Source organism: Streptopelia decaocto (genome assembly GCF_964273445.1).
Source record: "Streptopelia decaocto genome assembly, chromosome: 4".
Lineage (NCBI taxonomy): Eukaryota > Metazoa > Chordata > Aves > Columbiformes > Columbidae > Streptopelia > Streptopelia decaocto.
In genome coordinates, this window is record NC_138658.1 from 65,171,056 (window position 1) to 65,198,869 (window position 27,814).

The window sequence follows — 27,814 nt, forward strand, 5'->3', positions numbered from 1 at the left end:
AATTTTCTAACCATTCTCAATCTTAAATAACTCTTTACAGTTTTCATTTTTTTAAATGTCTACTTCACCCAGAATTTTTCTTGCAGTTCAGGTGGTGAGTGTCCTTGACTGTTTATCTACCTCTGCCTGTTGAGATTGTGCCATTTTTCTTCCTGGTAGCTAGTGTCAATATTTGTTGTTGTTGTTGTTGTTGTTTCACCTGGTAGGATGCCATGATTTCCAGATATATATTTCCAACTATTTCTCTGCTTATCGCATTTGTCTACACACCCATTTCTTCAAGCCCTTCTTTCTTCTTGAAGAGATAACTGAGTACAGCACATCATCCATTCTTTTTCTGACCTCTCAGGCCATCCTGAGATCTTCCATTCTCCCAGTGTGATCTTTACAAGTTACTGCCTTAATTTTCAAGAAACATTCAAGAACTCGTTTGTCCCATGCAGTTCTTACCACTTCAAAGTTTTTTTAGTTTCTTGGTTTAATCTACCATCTTGCTTTTCCCTATAACCCATCTCTTCTCTCTCTGTGGATTTCCAATTTATGAACTGAATATGAATTTTACTACTGCAGGGTTGTAAATCTCTCTTTGTTTCCAACTTTGAACAGTTTGTTTGTTTGTTTGTTTTTCCTGTTAGCTGTTTACTATAGAGAACTTATTGTCAAACACTTAGTTTTTTTATATAGATATTAAAAAGGAGATTCTGTGTTTCCTGGGTGAAATGCAAACCACGTTTGTTGAAAGCATGCAGTTTGGAGACAAAGATCTCAGTACTTTAAGAAAACCATTTGGTAGATAAGAGTTCACACAGCAGCCAGTAATTGCACTTGTATATTTTCCAGTGTTTGATTGGTGTGAGAGTGTAAATTCTGTTTAGGTTTTTTTCAGTGTTTATGTTGTGCTGGTCATTACTTGATTATCAAATCATTCCAGCTTGAAGCTATACCTTTAAAAAGTCTCTAATTTTAAATTCAAATATTTTGCAGCTTCAAGTATTACATAAACTGTTTTATGAAAAAATGCACCAATTTAAAGCTGCTTAACAACTATTTTCTATATTTTTGCATGTGGACTCAGCTGTTCACTCCGTAGATTCTTTCAATAGCCTGTATACAAAACAAAAACAGAAAACAAAAATAACAAAAAAAAAGAAAAAAAAAAAAAGAAAAAAAAAAGGTCAGCTGAGCTTTAGATGGATGACATTAATTTAGAAATAAGTGTTGGCATCCAGCCCTAAATTCAGAGGCAAAGTTTTATATTAGCTTCAAAATAACAAGAATGAACATTACTATCAATAAACCACATTTGCGTTGAAATAATGAACAGTGTTCAAGACTCCAACTATAGTTAAGTCTCTTAAAAGAGACTTTGCTGTCTTACATTAACCATAGACAGATTCACCTCTGGCAAGATGAGTTAAAGGGAATTACCCTCCACACTAGCATCACAATATAATGTGCACTGCAGAAAATAGGAGAGTTTAGTAGCTGTATGGCTACACAGCCATTATCCCTGTGTTATCCCCTCAAAATGCTTGTCACCAACCTTGAATTTAATGGTTAAATAGTTGTTGTTGACGGGAAGAGTAGTAGGTTACATCAGCGCAATGTATTTTCTGGAGAATAATTATACCTGTAACTTTTTTTTTCAAAGGGGACCCATAATACTATCAGGTATATGATCATGGAATTTGATAGATCAGACCTAAGTTTTGAACTCGAAAAAATGTTTGAAATAACAGTATTTCAAAATATTTTAAATGGAATTTAAAAAATGCTGGTGATCTCAGTTTATAGAATGCTTATAAAGTGTCCCTAAACTTGGTCAGTATACTTTTTGCAGTATTTAAAAACAAATATGCTCATCCAGATGTTAGCACCTCTAATCAGGACTGGAGTAAAAAAGCTAGGTGAAACTCAAAGACAATAGTTTGATGACTTGCTTTAACATTACTCTTTCCAACTTACAGTAAGCAAAGTAGCATCTGCCCTTTCTGATATCCACAGAACAGAAAAGTCAACTCAAACTGTGGTAAGGTGAATAACGTACTACAACACTCCTTTCTTCTACACATCTCTATAAACATGTGCTCAATTTTTGACAAAATTAAGGAAATTTCAGAAGGAACGCTCAAAGTGCTGCAAAATTATTGCTCTATTTCAAGTAATTTTCAACATTCATCTAGCATTGAAAAAAGAGCTACTGCACTTGTAACAAATCAATAATACCCTTGGATTGCATTCCACCCACCTGCACCTACCATCATTTTTTTGCAAAATATAAAGCATATGCAGCAATGCTAATAATGAGAGACCTGAAAGAGTTCCCAAGAGCATCAACAGAAGGATGATAACCAAATGTATTGGGAGCTGAATAAACCCTGAAAAGAGCCTATGACAGTACAGGTCTGATTTTTCAGAAGTACTTGTGATCTGGGCAGAAGAAAATACTGTTTCAAGCCTAATGTAAGGTAAATATAATAGCTTTTTTAAGTAACTATTTTCATCATGTTTCTTCATCATACAATACTTGATCACAGTTTCAAAGGCATTGATTAAACTCATCTCCTGCTACAAGGAGATTCCATGAACATAGTTAACAACGGATTCCATAGAAAAAAACTTGGAAAAATTATGAAGGTAAAAACATTGTGTATTTTCAGTTTAAAAAACAAACAAACAGAAACCCATAAAAAACTCCAAACAAAAACAACAACAGGAACAACAAAATTACTGTGTAAATATTAAATAGTTTTAAACCATAGCTTAATCTTCTAACAGTTAAGTATTTGAGTTACCATCCTTACTGAAAGTCAGTGTACAACATGCATTGCTCCACAGAAGAGGGCTAGGACTGATTTTCTAAATTGTATTTCCTTCTCGTTCAGTGTGAAAAGTGAGCACTGCCGCTATAGCTCCTGCTATAGAAGAAATTCCTTGTGTATTTTGCATTGAACCGAAAGGACCAGGACACTGTGAAAAGGACAGTGGGATAGACAGCAGCATCTCAGGAAATAGACATCGAGGTTTCTCATCCTTGCCCTTTGCATGTTGCATGGACACATGGAGGGTCAGTCACGTTGCAACCTTCACATCACCTCATAAAAGGGAAATTAGGTTATTATTCCCAAGATATTTCATGTCTTTAAGGATCTTAATGAAGTAAAACGAAACCCCTTTTTGCATGAGTGATACTTACAGGGCTTTTTAGAAAACAAAACTGAAAACCAAACAGTGTTCGCCACCTCTCCATCCTGCATGACAGAAGGTAGGATCCTACATCAGTACCTGAACTCTTAGACAAAATGTATCTGCTCTGCAGAATTAAAAAGCACCCATTGCAGTTAGTGCAGTCAGCATCTCAGCATCTTGGAATGCAAAATCATTTCACATTGAAAACTCAATGACCTTCTGCAGAAGTCTAGGAAGGTAACTGAAGGCATCAAAGTTGGATTTTATAAGTGACTCTTCCTTTCTGTGCATGCAAAACCAGTGTACCCTCCCCCATGGTTTCAGGGTCTTACAAAGACGTTTCTCAAAATACGGCAAAATCTGAGAATTAAAAATTGAGTACAAAGAAATATAAAGAATACCAACCACACGTCTTGGCTCAGTTGTGTCATCAAGGCCACAGAATGAAAGCTAGTGAAAAAAACAAAAAAAGGAACAAAAACTATAACATAAGATCAAAAGAAAATGAGGAAAAAAGAAAAGAAAAAAGATGTAAGATATGTAATATGAAATCCAATGACATTACAGCAGTTAGTCTTACATCAATATTAATTGAGTTGATCTGAAAGAGAGATACAGTATACCAATCTTACTCTAAAAAGGGGTACAGGGTACAAAATTCAGTATTTGAGGGAAGGTTTAAAAATAGTAACATTTGTGGATTATGTAACTTCAGAAATATCAGGCTCGGCTCTCTGACTCAGGCAGGCACGTACAATTACACACTTTAAAGCTTTCCTGAACAAAGACTTACCAAGCCAAGGCCACAAACTAAATGCAACTTAAATGGTAGAGAATCAGTTATGAGAACAGCATGAAGTGTTTAAACAGCACTTGTTCCTCATGTATCAACTTGTAGAATAAAACTGAGATTTTGCATTATTCTTTTGTATAGCCTTTAGAGGAAAGACATTTTGCTGAAGAATCTATAGGGTAAAAATACTGTCATTCTTACGTTCTTATTTGACAGAATTTCACATAAAACTTTAAAATTGAATCCATTCCTGAAGGAAAATAAAAAGCCATATTCATGACACTAACTATAAGCTATAACCAGCAATGAGGCCCAGGTCTAAGTACTGCCCTTCCTTCAGAAACGTAAGAGTTTACTCCATAAGAAATTATTGTGTTCAGTATCAACAGCATGTAGGTGTCAGTCTGCACCCACTAACATATTAAACCTTCAGAAGAACAATAAATTCAAAGTATATAATACATTGATTCTCTGACAACACAATCTTCCTTCAGGCAGTCAAATTCAGAATGGGATTTAATCCCAAGGAAAAAAAAAAATCAAAGATAATACAGATAGAAGGAAGCCTGCCACCCATCTAGGAGTTGAAGAATGACAGAAAATGATAAAGCTTTTATGAGGTCTCCTGTGAATGAAACACTAAGGCAAAGAGAATGTTAATCATTTTACTTCATTACCAGCTTTCTGCTAAGCTTGTGATTAAGCTGGTTCTTTTCCAATATTTTTCCCTATCCATTGCACTGATGAATCAGCACAGACAATGCTAACTTTCATTTTCAAAATTAGCAGTCTGCCTAATCCCATACCTTCTCTGTAAACTGTAATGACAAATGACAATGATTAAAGGCTTACATTTTGGAAATATTAATATCTAGAGATTTTGTTATTTTAGAATAGCTGGATAGGTGATATGTCTACATGTTAATTATTGCAAATATTAGTAAACACTAATATTAGTAAATAAACACAAATATTAGTAAACACTAATATTTGCAATAATTAACATGTAGACATATCACCTATCCCTTCAAGGTTTCTCTCCCTTGAGGAGTTAACTGTAGCATCTTAGACATCACTGGTTGCTAAGCAAGAACATCTTCAGGTATAAAAGGGGTCCAGGGCAGAAGAGGGCAAAGGCAGCAAAAGAGCTCTTTAAGGGCTGGGTACTGCCTGTGTTTCTCTACTAGGGGAAACAGGGACCACTGCCTCCCTGATGGACACAGACAGACTAGCCCCAGCCTGGGAGGAGTGGGGCTGATGTACAGTGACAGTGATCAACAGCAGCAGACAGCCCAGCTCCTCACAGCTCTTCTCCTGGCTCTTCTGCAAACCCAGCTGGATATCACAGTTCAAAAAGTGCAGGATAAGGTATTGCATAGGGGAGAAAACTAGAGCAGGAGCAGAAGGGGCCAAGAAAGCTGCTGAGGGAGTTGGAGTAGCTGCTAGAGCTGCAATACCCCCTGAGGGAGACACAGAGGGGCTGCAACATCCTCAGAGCAGATGAAGGGAAGTGAAATTAGTGAAGGGTAAGGAAGAAACCTCCCCACATCCAGCATGCTGCTCCCTAAAGCCTCTCTCGCATCTCTGGCCTCTTCCAACTCCCTTTCAGAGTTCCCCAAAAGTCTTCCTTTTGCTCTTTTGTCCTATTCTGATCAAAAAAGAAAAACAAACAAACAAACCAACAATGAAATCTCCTCTAACATCTCCAGCAGCAGGTTTGTACCCATATATATCAGAGAATGTGAACATGAGATGATGTGACTCATCTTGGGATCTAGGCACTGCTTTAGTAAAAGCAACATAACTAAAACACTTTGCTAGAGCTTAGAGAAAACCGTGTTGTCAGCCTATGTCCTGCAGAATGGACTGAACTCCACAGACCTGGGAAACATTTCAGTCCACAGTCCATGAACCTTGTTGCACCTCTTGCTTGTGACCACAGTGACCCAAATACATTTGCTGTCTTAATGCTCCATCAGAGCTTCTTCAAAAGAGGAGAAAATTTGGATTCTGGATTTTCATTTGTAACTTGTTTCTATCTTAAAGCAAGAAATATTTTTGGTTGTAGTGTTTGCCACATGCACATCACTAACTTTTTAAAAATTTTCAGTATTTGCAAGTTTTGCAAAGCAACGTTATCCAAAGAACAGGGCTGAGCTAACTGCTTCTGTCAAACAGAGACAAATCTTTATATTGTTTCTTGATCTAAATCACAGCAAATCCCCCCCTTTTAGCCCAGTGTCTTTCAGACCTCTTGATTCCTTTCTGTACTTGAAAGAAAATCCAGATAGCAAATTATTTTGAGCAGATTTGGGACAGAGCTTCATTTTATGCAGCACTGACTTGAACACAAATTTTATCTTTTTGTTTTAAAATAGATTTCATGATATTAAGTACTATCAACATCAATGCAACGGAGAAAAATAAATTATTATGAAAAACAATCCATTGGCATTCCCCAGGTATTTATTTACCTTTTCCTCAATTTCTTTGAGTTGCCTCTTTTGAAGTTCAATTTTATCTTCTAGTTCTCGAATTCGCTGGAAAAGAAAAAAGCAAAATATGAATAATTAGACTTAATTTGAAAAGTATATGAATAAAAAGATAAGAAATAGATTAAAAATTAACACAGCAAATGCCCATTATTAATGTAACACTTCCTTTACAGTTACAGTAGGTATGTTCATGGCAGGATCACTCCACGTTTCCATGAAAATGTGGCATTTTAAACCAGCATCATGTTTACTACCAGGAAGTCTAATCATCACCATTAATTAATCATAATTTTAACATATACACACAGAAAATTCCAATTAGCACCAAAATTTTTAGAAGTACAACACTTCTTTCTCTGCAACTGCCAGAAGTTTTTTCTACTTAGCCAGACAGTCAGCAGATTATTCCACCACATTTCATTTTAACTCTCTACTTTCATTTCCTATAAAACATAACTATGCTTCTGGCATAGTCACGCTATACCAGAAAAACAGAGCACCCAGATTTTCATATAATCACTAAGACAGTATCCAGAGCTTCAGCTCTGTCCTGTTGCCAGAGCCACCTCCCACCAGAATCAGAAAGAATGTGTCCTTCAGTGCAGCTCTCCACATTTTTAAGGATTTTCCTTGTTCAGTTTCACAAAGGTTCTCAAAAAATATGACTGTGGTTGAGTCTTCATGTCCTATGTTATTGCTGTCCCCTTGTTTCCTTTCTACAAGTTATACTTCCTTTCTTTTTCTTTTCCTTATTTATCTATTTTTATTTTTCTGGGCTTCTACATCAAGAAGATGCATTTTATTACACTTTTAGTATATTGTATAGTATATTAGTATGTTTATTCCTCTTTTTTTTTTTTTTTTACAGGCAGAAACCTGGAATCTCCTACTAACTCCTGCTGGGAATCAAGGAACAATTTTACACTACCAGCTTTTTCAGGATTACTTGGCCTTTGTGTGACTTACGATAGTTGAGGTTATTAACAATTTCTGAACTTTGAAAGATAAATCATCTAGTCTAATTTCTATGCATAGGCCACTAAAATTAACATAGCAGCTGCTGCACCACTCCCAAGTTATTTTATTACACCCAAACTGATTTGAACAATAGTATCTGTTTCAAAACAACATCCAATCACTATTTATGTGTGATCACCTGCCATCAAATATTAATTACCTGCATTCAATTCAAAGACCTCAAATAGTGGGAAATACCCCCAACTCATGGCAGCCCAGAACGGTCACAGCAAGGCAGCAGCTGATTTTCTATTGGTTTCTATTGGTTTTTGAAAACTACAGATTTCAGCTTGAATGTTTCAAAGCTAACCTGGAGCTACCCTAAAGATGAGGTACATCCACTCTGCAGTTCACCTTGCCTAGGACGTACTCATCTCCACACAAATATTGCAGTCAGGTCACAAGCAATACCTTTGTTATTGTCGCTGCTGTTTTAAAACAAGATTTTTTTCTTAAATGACTGCTTTGAATATTATGCAGTCAGAATAAGTCAATCAATGGCCTCCACTGTATCTTTCTGCATTGCTCAGAGATTTTCTCCAATAATATAAAAGTGATTCTGTGATTCTGTGAAAAGCACAAACCAGATTATCCCGGTGTGGCATGAGTGCATGCAGCTTTGCTGACAGTAACAAATGCCCCAAACACAGCTGGATTAATTTCGTCTTTCCCCTATTACATTTGAATTGATTTATACTTCATGCTCAAGGCAAGTCTATCTTTCAAACAATCATCTTTATATACTGTATGTACCAGGAATACTGCAATCACTGCAAGAAGACACAGGATGAGAAGCAGGCAGATGTAATCACCTCTGAGATCTCTGGTCCCTCAGGTTACACTCTTATTTCTCTCCTACTCGTTTCTGTGATGCTGATTCCTACTCACAGCCACATCCCAGATCTGAGTGACAGACTTCAATTCTGTGGGTGTTCTGCTATGCTCTGTGCTAAAGTTTGACCATTGTGAGATGAGTGGAGAAAAGCAATATTTTAAAATATCAATTTCACCTTCAAGATTTTTAATGCGAGATATTTTTTCAATATCTGCTGAGAACTACCCTCTGGAAAAAATGGAAAACGAAAATAACCCCAAACATCTCGTGGGTTTGTCACCTCAGGGTTTACAGCAAGTGTTCTTTCATAAAATAACATGATAATTAGGATAAGATGGCATTTTTCAGATTTAGGAATTTTGTTAATTAAGTAAAAATTGAGATGTTATTATTCCCTTATGAATTCTTAATATTTTCAAAAAATTACAGCTATTCACTCCAGCTATTCAGAATAGTTCTATAAAAAAAAAAAAAAAAAAAGGCCAAGGCTTCTGTTTTCCAGTTCCCACCCATAACCCATCGTAATTGTTATACTTTGTGAGATGAAAGATAAAGAAGAGCTTCAAGGTAAAGAAATATACACTTTCCCAAAAATCAGACATCATAGCAATTGAAAGGGAATATACACAGGGTTGAACTCCTTAGCAGTGAAAAATCTACCAAAAAAATCTCAAAACAACTAGATTTATGTCAGTAAGGTAGATATATACAGGGTGGATATAGTCCATGGGGCAGATATTTACATGTATACATGTGTATATATAGACCTTGAACTTGCTGCCTAAGCGTAATATGTTGAAGACAGGTGACTACTATTTAAATAGTTACTATTCCCCTTATATTAGCAGAAATCACAATGACAGAAGACTTAAACTGCAAATTAGTAAGATTTTGTAACCAACTTCTTTACTACAAAAATTAGTAGTTCAAAGCTAGACAGGTCAGAAATTTGTTCTAAAATACAACCATGGGCTGGAATTTTCCATCAGGTATCAAAGCTTGGGGTTGTTTACTTCTGGCTGTTTACTTGCTTTCCCCTGAAGTGTTGTAGGGAGGATTATCCAGGAGGATGAAGTGGGCGTAGCTATTCCCATCAATATCCTCTGCACAGGGTCAGCACTGGAAGATAACCAGCCTAGCTCAGCTATTTATACATCCTGAATAATCTGATTTAACTCATTTGTTTCCATTTAACTGCAGAAATGGCCTTAAGAATATGTACACATATATACAAATATATATGTATAAAAATATATACAAATATAATGGCAGGAAAAAAGATATTTACATTTGCATATATTGTTTGACACATAAAAATAACTCTTTTACCCCATTGTACCTATATGCTTTTACAGCATTATGTTGATCATACAAAGATAATAATTTCCAAAATATTAATTTTGAAAAATATATCTAAGCTACATTCAACAATCCTAGCTTTAACAAAAAATGTATCTTCTAGAAGTAGCCAGACATGTTCCTCAGTCAAAGATTGTATTAAACTACTGAGAAGGAAATTACACATGAATTACACATACTAATTAAGACCAAAGGCAGGACTGCTTGAGATTCAGTATAAGCATTTTCATCTTTATCTACTCTTCCTGTTATTTGCAAGAATTAGCAATCAAGAAGCTGTGGACTCACTCCCAGGTTTTCTACACTTGACTAGGTTGCTTTCAATGAATTCTGATTTGTTTATGTTTGCAAAAGCATAACAGTGACAACAAATCATGCAGAACTATTATATTGTTATCAAGAAATTCTACCTGCTTCCACACTTTGTGGCATGAATGGGTGATCAATAAGTCAAGCTTTCCCTACTGTGTCAGAGAGTCATAACAGTTGTGCTATAAATGATTCATTCAGCTCTGCCCTTGACAAAGCTCTCAGGAACCTTGCAGGGTAAATCCAGCACATTTTCAATTGCACAAAAACTATGTGAGAAAGCAACAAAATCTACTATCTCTTGCTCTCAAATATTGAGAAATCTTGGTTGAGATGAAAGCCACAGGCCGTTCTTTTGTTTTGTTTCTTTTTTTTTTTTTTTTTAAGGAGGTGTAGAAGATATGGGCAGACAACCCAAAACCAGAGTGAGGATCAGGGACAAAATGGAGAGGTGTTCTGTTGGGTTCCAGCAATTTCTGTGTTAATAGCTGCCCCTCAGTCACATGAGCACACCTTTTTCAGGACTGACAGGATTCATGAGAATAACACTGTGATGTCAAATCACGAGGCCATACAAAGGAATTACTGTATGCAAACAAAGAGACACAGTCAGACAAAAATAGTGCAATGAGAATGCGACCATGAAAGAGAAGAATGCAAACATTGGAGACATGGATTCTTAACGCTGTCTGCCTTGCCTGCATTCAAAACCATGCTGCCAAAATAATGAATGCTAATTTGTAATTGATTTTATTGTAATAACAAATAAAACATCACAAAACTTCTGGGTGATGGATGAATAGATTTGCAAATACTCCCCGTTATTACCTTCACGCACATGTAGCTCTCCTGAGTATGGGAGGAGGTTTGGATGCGCAGGCACCTACTTGATAAATCATCCTTCCGCTAGCAATGAAGTGTGCTGCCACTTCTGAGGAAGTGCTTGCAAGCAGACAGAAAGCAGCAGGGGCTGAAAAGGTCCTACTGCTGTCCTGAGTTAACAGCAGATGGCTCTGCTGGCCAAGCTACAGCTGGAACAGAAGCTTCAGCTTTGCCAGGAATAAGGCTCATCTGTGAAACCATTTGCATCTCCAGACAGCTACAGAACCAAGATGCTAAAGATGTACAACATATGCCTTACTTATTATTTAACTGCAATTTGAACAGACTTTTAAGTTCCATTATAATTTTTTTCTTGATAGTAGTTATTTATCTATTATATATACAAAGGTAGGGAGCACAGCTATAACACAAATAGACAGTCTAAAAATGCTAATAGTTAGGTAAAAGAGAGAGCATCCAGAAAGTTAAGGCAGCTAATGCATACATTTCCTTTGGAAATCTGTAGTGTGAAGACAGGCATTTGACTGAAAGTCTGCTAAAGAACCCCTACCATGGCACTAGTTATCACATCACTGAACAGAGCCGTAAAAGGGAGGTTTAACATCAGTCAGTTGCAATTGTATAAATTATATGTTCACTGACCGCAGTGACCATATACTGCCCCTTCGATCCAATGCTTGAAGATCTCCCAAACACAAAGGGCTGTCAGATTGCCCAAAAGCGGGAAATTAAACATATTTCTCAGCAAAAGATTCCTAACTTTGGAAGATTCCTCCTAAATGCTCATAACCCTCATTTCCTTTCACCTCATTAAGGGAAGTTCGCCTTTCTGGGAAACAGGATACACTTCTTGAAGTTCAATTATTCACTTAAGCGATTGAAGTATTTAGTTGGATCCATCAGAGTATATCTTGCAGTATCGGTAGGGAAATTAAGGCAGTCAGTTCTTCCTTTCTGAGGTGACAGAGGTCTGAGACACAAGATGGGACTACATAACATTAATACTCACAGCAGTTCTGACCTTCCTCCAGAAGCTGAGGCTCCAAGTTTGCGTGGAGCATTGCTCTATAGGTATTATGTTGACCTATGTGTCACCAATTCAGGTGTCTCTGCACCTACAGCTCAGTTTTCCTGACAGCTGGATAGATTCCTAGAGATTTTTGTTTTCCAAATACATCCAAACTCAGCCAAAGCCTAGATAGCCCGAGATGCACATTTATTATTTTCACTAATCCCTTGTACAAAGGTACAAAAAGAGTGATAATACAGTTTTAAAAACTGAGTTAAAGGCAACAGGTTCCTTGCAGACCATTCATCAAATCAGAGGTCAGCTCAAATGCAATGATATTAATGCATTGGCAGTGGAGAACCAGATAGATACCAGTTTCAAAAGGGAAATTTCTGTAATTTTAGCATGATGTGGCTCCTGTGGCTATGGTGCAACCTCAACATTGCAAGCCACATCTCTGGGACATCTGAGGAGACAAGGTTTAAGTGAAATGCAAACAGCATGATGGTGGATGTGTGCCTATTTTCACTAACACAGAAATTCCAATAACACAGGCTTAGAAAACTCATCTTGTGTTATGGAGCAAAGAAGTACAAATAATGAACTTGATAGTGGAAATTATAATATTATACTTCCATTACTTAACATCATTGAATGGTTTAATTAAAATGAAAAAAATTACTCTATTGAAAAAGAAAAAAAAAAATTTAGTTACATTCCCTCACAGTACATATGAAGCATGTGTGCCTCACTTGTATTACAATAGCAATTCATCTACATTAAGTACCACCTCCATTTATATAGTGGCTAATTTAAAGGAGCACTGAAATAAATGGAAATCCTTTCACTAAGCTCAGTGAGCCCCAGATTGCAGTCTCAGAGCTATCATTTTTCTGCTGGAGGAAATAAGTCAGCCAAGTAATGATTTGTCATCATTTTGAGAGTTTGGCATGGGAGGAACTTCAGGATTACAAAGAAAGAAAATTGATTTGAAATGTAATGAAGTGCCCTACTAGTTTAAAATGCTAGGTCCAAATTTCCCCCTCCAACCTACTCAAATGTGTGTATTTCCTCATTTGTTTTTGTTTTTCTTTCATGATACCACTAATTCTGATGAGAAATGGACTGTGTCTCTGTGCAATTATACGGTCCCTTACACACATTCTGTTTTTTTTGACCTCATCTCCCAGATACCTTTTTAGCAGAAAACACAGATTCTGAGAGTTTCAGTGATTTCCATTAATTGTATAGTGATGCTGTTAGATGAAGTGGACTTCTTCATCCACGCCTTTTGTCCTCCACAATCCTTTCATACCATTAGCCAGCCATTCACAGTCCTCCAACAAAATTTTGGATGATGTCATTCCTCAAATTTTGCCAAATAGGGAAAACACCGCCAGGAAAGGAACTTCAGTGACAAATTTCATCTACCAGACAATGATGACCACATTCCTTCATATAGGTGTCAAGCTGCAGAACTGATGTTCTTGTTCCCTAGATAAGTGTGTAAGTAAAGAGCCCATTCCAACAAACATACTGTTTTACTGACAGCAACAACAGGAACATCAATTTATCCAGCTGCAAAATATGCTCCTTGCCATGCTACAATAGTTGTGAAAACACAAGTAATCAAGGCAGTTGGAAATCACCTTAATAGTTCCTGTGACACACTTTTATTGGATTTACATTCATCAGCACATCCAAGGAAACAATTTGATAATTTTAGCACAAAGCAGACAAAGAAGGATTTGCTAAGCTGCTTAGAGCCTCGGCTCTGAAATGTTGGAAAGGTTCAGGCTGATGTATATTTACAGAATAGACACTATGGATGGACTATATCAGACATGAACCATGTTTTGAACCTTTGAAGCCAGCTTATGATCAAGAGTGTATCTCATTCTGCAGCAAAATTTAGCAAGGGAAACGTTTTATCTGACAAAGGGAAGAATCAATAGTATTTCATTACATCATTATCTTAAGCAGCTTCTCAACACTGTTAAGACACAGGTATGTAATATCTTTGATATTGTGAACAGGGTAACTATGTTACATGTATAAAATTAACAAAGATTAATATAAATTTGATTTACTTTAGCTATTATTCAAATCACTAAACTAATGGATAAAATTCCTTAATGAAAATAAATATATTATTATCTTGATTTTTTTTCATAAATGTAATGCATTTTAATAGCCCTCTACTGTGTTTACAATACAATTTGCATAGGTAGTTGCCACATGCATTTACTCAAGCTGTTGGATCTGCTACTGTAAGGGGTTCAGACTCAGGAATCCAGATGTTTCCTTTAGTTTCATTTTCGTAGAATGTGATTTTGCATAATGATCATAAGAAAATAGAAAGCACACTGTAACAGCATTAGCTTAAGCTATCTTTGTTGCCATCTTGTTTTACTTTATGAATGAAAACTTAATATAAATTTCATCCAGTTTAATATTGTAAATAATACAACATTTTTGTTATACTATACCTCTGATTCTCACTAAGTTCTTTCTTTACACAGTAGGCAAAAATTTCATTCCTTTCTGTGTTATGCAGTCTCAAACATGATAATCTAGTTAATTGTTATTGAAGCAGGAGAATTGTTCTTGGTAATCTTTATTAGGCATTTGTCATTTCTTTATTTGCCTTCCTGAGGAGAATGACTCTTTTAGAGCTGCACTGATGCATCTCTCAGCACGAAAGTTAATATGTTCAATCATATTGCTCTTAGTAGTAAATCAGTGAATTTAATGAATGCATTTAGCTTAAAATAATAATTTTTATAAGTTGATACTGAATGACAACACTTTCTTTTTTAGACTTGCCTTTCCTCAGCTCCCACTGGCCTTTCCTAAGAAACACAGGGTATTCATGATTTCAGATCAGAGGATTTCAGCATTCAAACATCAGACCAGAATTTTCTCGATTCTAATACTACTTTAAGACACACAGTTGCTCTTGAGAACAATTTCAATCACACCTCATTTAAGATAAAAGGAGCAGACTTTTCAGATATGTTTTGCAGGTATTACACCAGTCCTACTGTCATCACTTATTCAGACAAGTAGCATCACTGAGGCAGTTAGCGAAACAGGCGTGGTTAGACCTGAAGTCTAAATATACGCAAAACATACATAAGAAAATATTGAAAAATAAACATATAGAAATAACTAAAATTAACTCTCATCTGCCATGCATGTCATCTGTGGGAAATTACAGAAGTTTATTATGATATTGTCATTATAATAGCAATGATGTCTTGAAAGACTCAACATTCACTCCTGCATAACAAATCAATACCCAAGGTCAACTATGATTAACCCAGTCATGATGTGCTTGATAGATTGCAGTTTGACAGATAGAATAGCAGATGCCTTTAAGAGTAATTCATGAACATAAAAAAATGCATTATCAACAGTAATCTATTACGTATTGAACAGCAAAGCACAGAACATTTCTCAATTTCAGGCATTAGTACTTACAAAAATAAAAAAATATAACTGATTGCCCTATGAATTCCTATTCATGTACAGCTATATGGAAGTATGGGGGGGATGAACTTTGCTGGCATCTTAGCACTTCAGATTTAAAATGCAAACATTAAAACATATGGTACCTATATAGATTTGGATGTAAAATGATCTAAGACTTGACCCAATTATTAATATTATTGTGTAAGTAACCTTAGTAGTAATACTTCTACCTTTCTGAATTGTGTGTCAAAGCTGTGAGTTTTTGACCAAGCCAGCCTCTCTGGCACAAGGCAACATGCCAGAGGAGGTGATGTCTTTGATTTGTCCTCTCTGACACAAGGCAATGTGCCAAAGAGGACAAATTTCAGACAACATCTCTTCATGCCTGTCAATGAGGTACTCTGAGTATAGCAACCTCCCTCCCCCAAGACTCTTTCCAGTAGGAAATATTAAACCTTGTGTGAAAAATGGACGGTATATCAACCATGATAGATTATACAGCAAAGGGGAGCGGATCAACTGCTGGATTCATCCAAACTTCATCTCAGCATCTGCAGTACATCAAGTGCTAAATCTCAGGCTCCTACTTCACATTGGCAATTAACATATTAACAAATTAATTGTTTAAAAAAAAGGTTTTCAGACAAAACCAGTGAAACCTCAAATTATATTCCAATAGGCTGATCCAATAGGATCTTATAGATACAGTGACATACAGTCTTATGGATTTGCAAACAAACTATTCTGCTAGGGTGAAAAAGGTGCCCTACCTACAAGAGAGCAGGGAGAACTCATGGAGGAGTAACATCTACTACTGCTTTGTTTGATCTATAGGCAGTAAGAACTTGGTTTTCAGGTCAGGGAAAAAAAAAAAAAAAAAAAAAAAAGGAACAAAGAAACTTAGAGAGGGAAATTAGTTTGTTGTTTCTTGATTTCAAGCTATATCTTGAAATTTCAGGATGAAAAAAGACATCATTGCTCCTGACTTCTCCTTGGTGTCCTTGGAAAAAGTGCTTGAAGCAGTACATTTCCAGTGAATCCTTCTCTATGGCAGTGACGTATAGAGGTCAGTTTTTGAGTTATACCTGTTTTGTCCTAAATGATTGTCCTATGCATTCTCCTAGTAAAATGTGCCAAGAAAGTGGTGATTTCTGCTTTTATTAGCGATGAATAATCCAACCTTGTCATAGGACTAAATGCTGTAGTGCCTAAAACATTCCAGCTACATTCCAACTATTTAAAGCTGCAATTTGGATGCCTTCCACAGACATATTATGTTCAGGTCTAGAACTGAAGTGATGGTTTGTTTTATTTTGCAAAACTGAGCTCCACCCAAGAATATACTAACTCAGAATAAAACATCCCCATTTTAGTACATTACTACTGTGCAACTCAGAGAAAAAATTTTTGGTGACACAAAAAACTAACATCTTTTCAATTTCTTTTTTCTTACAATTTTATATGAAGATAAGACTGCCCTTGGAAGTTACTGGATTGCATTAATAAAATCTGTCTCATATCCTTTCTGATTGGCAGCAACCATTTTTGCAACTGAGTATGTGTCAATCTGCTGTCCTTCAAGGACTTTCTGTCTTCTCTTTGTATTTCAAATCACTTAAAATGAGATCAGAATAAACTCTGTTTCTGTTATAAATTTTCTTTGTGTTTGAATACTGCCGCCAGTGCAATTTGATTTAAGCTATCCTAATTTAAAGCCCGGTTCTGATCACTTTCTACAGTTTTTCAGTCCAGAAGCAGATACAGTCAAACCAACAGGAATATATTTCAAGTTGGATCCCATTTGGTTTATATAAGACATAACTTGACCTTTAAATATTCATTGATTTCATCAGATAACACAATCACAATATATTTTTAGGGGGATTTAACTATGATGCTCTGTGGATTTCTTGTGTTGTTTTTTTGGGGCAGCTGGGGTTTTGGGGGGTTGTGGGGTGTTTTTTTTGAGTTTGCTTAGTTAAGAAGTTGATAACACTACTTGAGAAACATATTGCTCCAATTGAAATATTTTTTCTCAGAGATGGTTTTTATAGCTACATCAACACATTTTTCTCTCTCTCTAGAAATGGCTTAGCATGTTATATATGTGTGTATATATATATATATACACACAAATAATTACCCTTCTTAACAGAACCTGCTAGTAATGATCTTCATGCTTTCCAAAATGCACAAAAGTCATGTCACTGCACTGACTAGAGCACAAAAGTTACTTTTAAGCGAAGTTCTGCTAAAAATAAACCAGACACTGATTTACAAAAGCTTATAACAGTGTAGCACAATGAGACATTTTTGATGGGAATGTATTCAGGAATAGCAGTTGAACTGCACATACCCTATGGCTAGAAGCAAATATCACAAGCTGCTCATGACAGATTTTTAATTAACATATTTTGCCTCCTTCCTAATTGGGAGGATGGTGTAAATTAAAGCACCTTCTCTGACTTTAAGGGAGTACTGTCAATATGCTTCAGCTGAAGATCTTTCCCCTAGACCTGCATGCTACACTCTGGGTTTAATAAAAGAGTTCTATGCCTTAGCAAGCAGATCTCATCACACAGCCTGTCTAATTTGGCTCCACAGAGGCCTGCTTCCTTAATACACAAGTGGTGTACATGAATGGTTCCATTCAAATACTAATGAACAATAATAATACGAGGCCACACATGCCCCCTGCCAACATAAAACAGGCTCTAACATCCTAAAATGCATTTATTCCACTGGAACAAAATCAATACCCAGTGGCTAAAAACTAAGGCTTTCTGTCTGGACAAAGAAGCACACAAAGCAGCACAGGCTCACATTTGGACAACAGTTTACCCACCTCTTATGCAAGTCCCTGTCCTTTTCAGAGTGTATTTTCTCAAGTAGGAGCATTTACCTGCTCTATAAAACCAGCACCTCACAAGCTAAATCCTCAAAGTCCCTGTGTGAAGCAGTTCTCCAATAATGAAACCTTGCAGATCTACCTGCAGCATTCATCTCATGCCTTGACACTTCTGCATCCTGTAGTATGGTCAAGGATCATGTAAAAACAAGGAGAGAACTCGACTTCTCCTTCTCCATCATCAGATCTTCTTGGACACCCACTCCACATGTCTGACACAGAAACTCTGACTCAGAGAAGGTCATACCCAGTCTGCCAGCATAAGTAGAATTGTTCTTTCTAAGCCCTTGTATCAGGCAGACCAGAAGGTAATGGAAGCAAAGAAACAGGCCTTCTGTAGATGATCAAACTTCCAGAGTTTCAGAGAATTTAGAGTCTTTAATACATGGTTAATGTTTCAGGCAAAGTTCAAGAGTGCTTGCAACAAGGACATTCTGTATTAAGTCCTGAGGTTCTCCATGATGTCATATCATTCTCCATATTCAGCAAAGTAAGAAGGGTGGTGCATACTGTAAAGGCTCTGCAGACCCTACAAACACGTCCAGGAGCAGACTACTGTTTTCCCAGAATAAAAGTGTAATAGGTGTTTGCTAGTGCCAGAATGTCAGCAAAATCTGTGGAGGCCATAAATGTATCAAGAAAAGAGGGGGTTCATTTACTGTAGCATCTAGGGATGTACTATACTTATGGCAGCTTCATCCATACCTTAAGGACTCTGCCAACACTCTTATTTGCTCTTATTTTTGCAGCATTTCAGCTTCCATCTCTTAGTGCAGATGAATGTAATTCTATGAGAATAAGCACTGTGACACTACTGATCTAGGTTTTTTTGTTTAAGATGTGGACATTTGCATACAACTACTAGGTTATCAGTGTTGACAACTGGTCCCATAAGGACCAACAAATACAACCTTCAAGAAGAAAACAACTGCGAAAAGGTTTTCAAATGCAGTCTGCTAATCGTCCACACACCAGGCAAACTAACTACCAACTTTGCCTTTGTTTTTCCTTTCTACCAAGAGGGAGCGGGCAAATTGGTGACTAAAATACTCAACTCATTATTAACTAGTAGAATTCAGTTTAACATGTCCTGCAGGGCTGTAACATTAGCATGTCTAATGAAGTGGGCTCAACACAAAACTCTAATAACAGACTATAAAATGGAACTGGAGACAAGTACATGAACATACAGGGCTAATGAGGCTATGCTTACACTAGCATTTTTGTTCAGAGTAGGGGTGAAGTTCTCATCCACACTCACCATGTTTAGCTTTAAATTGTGGAGCAATATAATGAATACATGAACTGGACTTAAACTGAAGATGTGCTCCAGATCTGCACCTAAAGTGCTCTGACTGACAGTGAGTAGTTCATGGGACCAAACAGAACATAGTCCAAATTAAACCCCTGATACACAGCTATTATGAATATTGAGTCCTCAAGAAAAGTGTTTCACTTTACAAATCTCTTCCTATTTTTGCCTCCTATTTGCCAATATTATATGAGCCTAACTTAGAAGCTCTGCTGAGGTGTCCCCCCAAAATACACTCCAATAAGGGTCACAAAAAGGTCCTAGACAATAGTGATCCTTCAAACAGCATCTAACTACACGCCTGGTGGAAACAAAGGAGCAAACTATGTCTAGCCTGATGTAAAAACCTGAAATTGTACATTATTTAGATGTAGAGGCATCAGTCAACACACAACATCATTCATGTCCATTAAATATCACTGATAAATAATATTTACTCAACTGGAAAGCATTGCTTTATTGTCCTAAATAAACACCAGCAGTCTGGCTGGGAAATCAGACTGTCTAAGACACTGGAAAAAACCAACCAACCAAACAAACAAAAAAACCCAAGCCACATCTCACTACACTAATAACATAAGCTAATAACTTTTATCTACACCTTTTTTTACCAAATTTCATATATTTACTCTAGTCTCTCTTTCTGATATGTTTAGCACCAGCTGCTGCCTACCTTCTCCAGCTTTCTGTACGCCATCATTGATCTGACACCCATTGAAAAAAAATCAAGAGCTGTGTCTAGCAGAGTTTATTATTTAAAGTATGTGATTCTGGATTTGTACAGATAGTAGCTAGAGCAACTGGAGGGTAGTCCTCAAGATCTAAGACATCTCACTGCATCTTCCAGAGCTTACTATAGAGAGAAACTAAAATCCTCAGGATCTATTATTCCTGCTGGAATAATTAACACCCTGAGACACTCAGCTCTCTTCTTTCCCTGAATATTTGCACAGAAAAACTAATAATCCTACCAAATGATTCTTCAGTAAATAATTACCACACTTACCAGGACCTTGTCTGAACTCAAGTTGTCAGTATTTCTCCTTAAGGAAGCGTTTTAGACAGACAACGCTTTTCCAAACTAATTTAAAGGCAGGAAGCTTTGTAAATGGCTTCCTATAACTTCTTCATTTGTTTGTTTGTTTTTTTGTTTTGTTTTGTTTTAATTTTAGAAGATTTCACAGCTAAAAGAAATAAAGGGGGGCGGGGCAGGGAGGGAATGAGAATAAAACACTGGGATTCCTGTAACTACTGCTTCTGTTACAATCTTAAAACCTTCCATTCTGGCTTTTTCTAATTTAGGCCTTAAGCTTGCAACAAGCTCCCCGTGGAGTCAGTCCTGTGGAAGACTGTGTCATTGTATGCACATGAAACAGATTGTGCAACAGGACCTTACAGTGAGATAGTGACTCGTTTTGTGTGTGTACCATGCCCTGACACTGCTCGTCTCCTTGACATGGCAGCAATACAAAGAATAGACTAAGCGTAACTTGACAAGGTGAGGGTGAAGCGATGCTGTTGTATGGGCAGTGGTGGCAACCACAGAGGTAACACCAACACAGGGGAGGAGAGAGAACCAGGATTACCTGCTGCGCCTGCTGCAGCATCTCCATTCGCTCGTGCAAGATCTGGCTGTCAAACTCACGGCTCTGCCGCAGGATCTGCCGCCGCACCTTCTCCACTGCAGCTCGCAAATCCTCCCGCTGGGCTTCAGTCAGCGACTCGCTCGCCCACCTTCCTGGATCCTGCTGCAGGGCATTATACAGCGTGGCTTCCAGCTCCTGGATTTTCTAATGCAACCCAAATCACATACAGACAGGCTGCCATTTGAATCCAGCAAGCAAAGGACCCACCGACAGCTAGAGGAGAAGGCTAGCAAGCAAAGCCTTAGGCAGGAGGGAAGGACAGACACACACAGGTAGACAGAAAGCAACAGTCGTGAGCAGTGAGGAGCATTCCACATAGAGTGCACGTGGCCTCCTGGCACTGATTTACACCCAGGCAATGCTTCCCATTCTAGTAAATGATTGATTTCTTCTATATAAGAAAAATTCAAATCGCAGGTCTGCGTTCAATGTCTGATAAAACCCTAACACCTGATGCTGAACATTACAAAATTAATGCAAGCTAACAGATTCCTTTCAACTGCAACTAAATTGTTAAGCCATCCTATTAAAAAAAAGCCCACAGGGAGAACTATGAACAACAGAAATCTTACTGTCTCACTCTCTCTAGCCCTATTGTCCTGTCATTGTCTACTTCACTGGCTTAGTTCCAAGTTGCCACAAGCAATGAAGAGAGGAACGCTTGTGTATTTGCGTACACTAATCCCTCATCAGTCTCTTGCCATTTGTCAGATTCCTAACCCGATTCTCATGCACTGACCAAAACTGCTGTACTTTGCAAAGCAGAGACCACAGGAGAACTTCATATTCACATGGAGAACTGTATTCCCAAGAGTAAAGAAAGAACAGAATCGTTTCTCTGATCACTAGGGTTAGTGGGATCCTGTTAAAAACCAGCATCCAGACTGTCAATATTTGGATCAAGAGCATCTCTTAGCATTCCTTTAGCCCTCATAACACCTTTGTGAGGTAGGTAATTCTATCCATATTAGAGTTGCATAAACAGCTGCACAGAGAGGTTAAATGGCTTGCCCAAGGTCACAGTGCTATAAATAGAGCCCGTTTGCGTTTATCTCTGCTATCTGCTCTGAGCACTAGACCTTGCTTTTTTTTTCTGAAAACAGTTTCCTCATAAGAAATATTTACAATGTATTCATTATTCTTCAGAGCATAATATTTTTATTTCCTGAAGATTCACTATTAGCAAAGTTGGGTGTGCAGTTTCACCAATTTCTAGATAATTCTAATTGTTGCTTAACCTGAGAGAAGGCAAGGTTGCAGGTTCTCCTTTGAAAACTAGGAAAGTTAAGGTTAAGACAGCACAGGAAGGAATCACATAGGAAGAACAGGCATTCTGAAAATAGGATAGGTTAGCAGCAGTAATATTCAAATGCTTAGGGAAAAGCAACGTTGGAAAATTTCTAAAGTAATTTCTGGTGTATTTTACCAGCCATGGTTGTGTGTACACATAAATAAGCCCTTCCCATTCCAGATGTACTAACAAGATGTTCACACATTTTAGAACAAAAAAAAAGCAATACAAAAACATTATACTTCTAAATACTGTAATCAATTTCCTAAGTCTCTGTTTAAGCAATATTTGATTTCCTACTCTGGGGAAAAAAAAAAAAAAAAAAAAAGCAAAAGCAGCTCTGTATTTATAATTAAAAGATAAAGGAACCCCTGTATTTTATAAAATCTGTTCAAACATGAAAAATTAATTACTGTTCTTTTCCTACCATGTATGCCTGGTCCAAAGCTTGTTTCCTGTAGTCGAGTTCTTCCTCTAAATAACCCTTCTGTTTACTGAACAGGTCCTAAGCAATAATAAAAAGAAGGGAGTATTTGTTCTTTATCCTAGTTAATGAAGAATCATAAATGCCATCATTTTAATGTGAGCTTTCCATTTGAAAGCAAAAGAACATCTATCGCAAATGACCACATTCATCCTAAGGATATTCAGAATATCAAATTTACAATATTAGCACTTAAAATAAGTCTATCTTATTAACGAGTTGTACCTAGAAATTGTAGACCTCTACACCAGTGTACAAACCTGCCTTGACCTGTCAGACATGCACACAATGGCCAAAAAGATGACTGGGAATGTGCATGCATGTGGTCCAGCAATCGTCACTTGCATAGGGCAGGCCAAGAGAGGGGAGAAAGAAACACAAATGAGGGCACTCTACTGATTCTCTGTAAATATCCAATGTGCACTCTAAAGGAAATAATGAGGAAACCGTCATTTGTGTTGTCTATCTTGTTCTTCTAGGCAGGAAATCAGAACATGCAGGGTCCTAGCTGGATTCTGCAGCAACGTTGCCTGATGCTTTAGTGCAGTGGGAGTAAAAGTTCAGTGCTCGATTTGTAAAGGTAAGAAGCCATTTCAAAATGGGTAAAGTGATGCACAGAGAGGTTAAGTGACTTTAGCTGAAGAAGTCTTCAACATTTTACAGGATTTACACGGATTTTTTGCTTTTGTTTTTAAAATCAAACTCACCAATTTTCATAGTTATATATATTTACACATATCTAACACAGGCTGAGGTTTCAGTGGGGCACAGTATCCAAAAGCATAATGTTGCAGGAAAGTTGTGGACACTTGCATGGTTGTCTGAATAGTCAAGCAAGATCTGATTGGTGACGGTGCTCTTGCAAAACATGCATTTAAAATGTTTTGGATGATAGAAAGTAAAATATAAAATAATTGATTTTATTAGCTTTTCTTTCTAGGCAGGTTTTCAAGCTCAAAAAGAATAGTAGTAGTCCAGAAAGCAGAGAAGCCTTTTGATTGAATTTAATATTTTCCATCATTCTTTTTACTATTCGACAAACTCTTGATTTCCTCAAATAGAGAATAAATGCCAAATTAAGTACACAGTGTTCTTAAGATGATTAACGGTAGCTTTTATTAAAAAAATCAAATGTTGCTGGTCTGGTTAGTTTTATTGAATATGGCTTTGCCCCAAATTTGGCCAAATTTTACCTTCAGACATATATGTGGAATTCCAACACTTTTTTCTGTCAGCAGTCAGTATAGCACCAGCATGGAATTTGCCTGAGCATGAAACATGATAATGAATTCTCATTCCAATCATCTGGTTTAAACCAAATCCATTCTGATCAGCAAATTATTGCCTGGGAGGGGCTCAGAACATAAAATGACTATGGATGACCTCCCACATTTTAAGAACGACTCATAATTAATGACAGCAGTAACATTTATAACATTTACTATTCAGTATTTACTATTCAGTATTTTTGTAAACTTGGAGTTCTTTTAATTGCCTATGAATTAATGTTGAATGTAGAACCAAAGTTTAAGTCAGGCTTTGATCCTGGTGCTGGAATTGAGTTACCCACAGAGGGGCATTTATTGCTCTTATAGTAATTTTAGGGTATGCTACTTCAACTGCTGGATCAGAAGGGTAGGGATCTCCAATAGGTCCTGTAGGACATATTTCTCAACCCCTCATGGACATCTCCAGAACTCTGAAGAATGTAATATGGCATTAGACACCGTATGCAACTGAATCCCACCTTGACTAGCCAGATGGCATTTTCTTATGTAGACTACAGCAACAGCTACATGGTTATCGTGAAAGACTAATGCATAGTAAAGGACAGGCCTGGTCCTAATGTGCTTACAAGTGTCTCACACAAGAGAAATAGCCTGACTTGCCCAAGACTATAGAGAGGGTCAGAGCTACCAACAGATCCCAGAATAGCAATGCAGCTGCTTCTCCAAAAGCTATTGTAAAAGTTGGCCACAAAAAGCAGGAGAGGGGAGAAAACAAGAATAGGATCACAAACATCTAACATGGATTCCAGGACAACTAAACCAGTGCTCAGCTATTCTGAAAGTAGCATGCTAGAATATTATTGCTAAACTCATTTCGCCATTGAGTCTTAGGAGACACAACAATCAGCAATGCAGACTCTCAGATTGCTATACTAAACAAATGGACACAGGGCTGTCCAGAGTAAGAGTTGAAAACATCACAGGTAGTAAGTGGGAAGATAATAAACCAAGTTAGAAAGAAATGAGCGTTTTCCAATCCATTTTACAAAAGAATCTAGGGTTTGTGGGCACTTTCCCTCGTGAAAGCCTTTGAAATTTTCCTTAACGAGAGTTAAAAATACATACTAAATTGGAAAAAATCATGCCTGTGCTAACGCACAACCAGCATGATGGGCTACACTCAACAGAGAACAAAGTCTGAGCGCTTCTTTTTTTGACTGTGGCCCAAATGCATACTTCTTCAGTGGCCCTGGGCAAATCGCTTAACCTCCCTGTCTCAGTTTCCCATTCGTCAAGATGAATGTAATGCTGGTTACTTATCTACCTGTTAAAGGTGTGGTGAGGATTAATCAGTGTTTGTAAAGTCATTTGAAGATGCAAAGCACGGCATGCATGGTAAACCAATAAAATCAAACACTCATGCCAAAACTCTTTGTTCAACATATGGAAAAATAAGGTTGGGATAGCACTGAGTTTGTTATGCAAGGCAGAACTGCTTCTGAGAAAATATTTTGTCTTCAGGCATGAAGACTCTGGGGCAAGAAAGTTTGTCTGGAGTAAGAGGTCTTTGCAGCTTGTCCAGAAGCTGAATATCAGAGAGCAAAGGAATATCCTTGACAATTCAAATAACATGACCCCAGGATTAAAAAGATGATGCTGTTGTCAGACACATTAATATACAGAGAAAGCACAAAGACAATTTGACACTGTTTGGTTAATATGCTCTGTAAAGTTATGCCTTCATGTCCTAATTTGTATATATTTTGCCATTTTTGTTATATATAGCTTTGACAGCTCGCTCCCACCCTAAAGAATAAAAGCAATACATTGTTCTAGGAACCTCTAGGAACCTTCATATTACCATGAAGCAATTTCTGTTAAGCAGACAAAGGCAGCAAATCAACCCTTGATGAAGTTTATACATGTCCCCTTGACATAAGTTTTAGCTAAAAGGTTTATATTTTTAGTTATTGCCCCTTACCTTTTCATTCTCCAGGTCTAACATCTTCTGTGTCAGTGCAGCTTCTGTCCCCTCTATCTGTTTTAACCACTACATGAACGTGTGAAGAGGAAAAAATAAAGTATTTTTTAAAAAAGAGTTTTTGGAAATTTGCAATGAACATTTTGCAAGTTTGTTGCAAACACTCCCAGGCATATGATTGCAACATACTATATATTCACTTTGAAGATGCTAATGAATAAACAAGTTGTGAAAACATAGGCAGAATGGAGGACTGTAGAAACATAATAAAGGCTAACAAGTGGAGGCTGTTTTCCTACAATAAATTAAAGGTTCCCTCCTGCCGCCCAGTCAAAATTCAAGATACAAAATAGACATGGGTGAAGAATGCAAAAATAACCTGATTGTTTCTGACTTGATATACACAATACTTGATGTCCTGATTTGCAAAACCATCATATGATTTTAGTCCTACATTTTTCCACATGGCAATTTAAACAAAAGACAAGGTGGTAAATTTGATCCTTTATTTTGCACAGTTTACTGCACCCTCTGTGGGAAGAGGCTCACTTCTAAACATTGGTAATGTAGAGGGAACAATAAAATGGAGAGACAGATGGAAGTTCATGTGTTTGCTACAGTGAATCCCTTACCATTCGGGTGAGAAACAAAACAATCAGATTTAAGAAGAAGGGGGATTGCATTCCAAGGGTAAATTTACATATTGTAATAGTTAAATGCATGGATAGAATGTTCTTGCCTAATTCCTAACCATCAGGAGGATTATACTAATATTCAGTATTTAAGTTTATTGGAATAGATAGGAATGCTCAGTTCTGAATTGTTTTCTTTCATTTCCTTATCAGTTTACAATAAGGGTCAATGACTAGCTTACAGAATATAGTTTAGACTAATGCTTCTTTTTGTAGCACCAGCTGCCACTGAGGCCAACTGCAGCTTTGCCACTGATACTTACCACTTTCCTCAAATGTTTTGCTTATTAACACAAGATTACACCCATTTCATTCTTTTGGTAGGTATTACACACTGAGTTTTTAAACTTAGGGTTTTGGTGAATTCATTCGGGCTCAAATTCAAAGGAATTAATGACTTTTTTTTTTTTTTTTCTAACCAAAGATTTTAGATAGGAAATGTGCAAACATAAGTTTATAAATAAGAAAAATGTGAATTCATCCTTTTGGACCTTCCACTATTTAAGAGGCTGGTGGATAAAAATGGAAACTTGTTTCATCTACTTAGTAGGTTTAGCTTTGTATAGAGCTGAAAAAAAAGTGAACAGGAACTCCATATTCCCCAGTGATCCTATTCTCATAATCTTTCTTTTCTTCATTTTGAAGGTGACAGACTGAAGATATTTCTAAGGAAAGCCACTCAGCTGCTAAAGGATTTGGCAAGACAGTGAGAATTCTGAACCCTTCAACAACAATAGGAAGTCCTCAGCATCTCTCGCAGCTGCCCTCAATATTTGCAAATGAAAGGTTATTTGCAAAAATTAGAGGTCCAATTTTTTTGAAGGTATGAATTATACGCTTAATCTAAATGTTGATTCTGATTTATTTAGGACTTGTTATCAGTTGTAGCATTCAAAATAAGGTTCTGGAATTTTGCCAGCAGTATCCAGAAACTTTCCTTGCCTGGCA

General features: G+C 37.0%; 1 protein-coding gene across 1 annotated transcript; it reads right to left on the bottom strand.

Moving 5' to 3' along the window:
* Positions 1-1,096: 1,096 nt before the first annotated feature.
* LOC309439512 (janus kinase and microtubule-interacting protein 2-like) lies at positions 1,097-26,198 on the bottom strand (the record flags this gene model as incomplete). Its single annotated transcript, XM_082052179.1, has 6 exons — positions 1,097-1,104; positions 3,522-3,639; positions 6,457-6,522; positions 21,130-21,333; positions 22,908-22,985; positions 26,175-26,198. The coding sequence occupies 6 exons, from the start codon at positions 26,196-26,198 to the stop codon at positions 1,097-1,099; spliced, it is 498 nt and encodes a 165-aa protein (XP_081908305.1).
* Between the last annotated feature and the right edge of the window lie 1,616 nt (positions 26,199-27,814).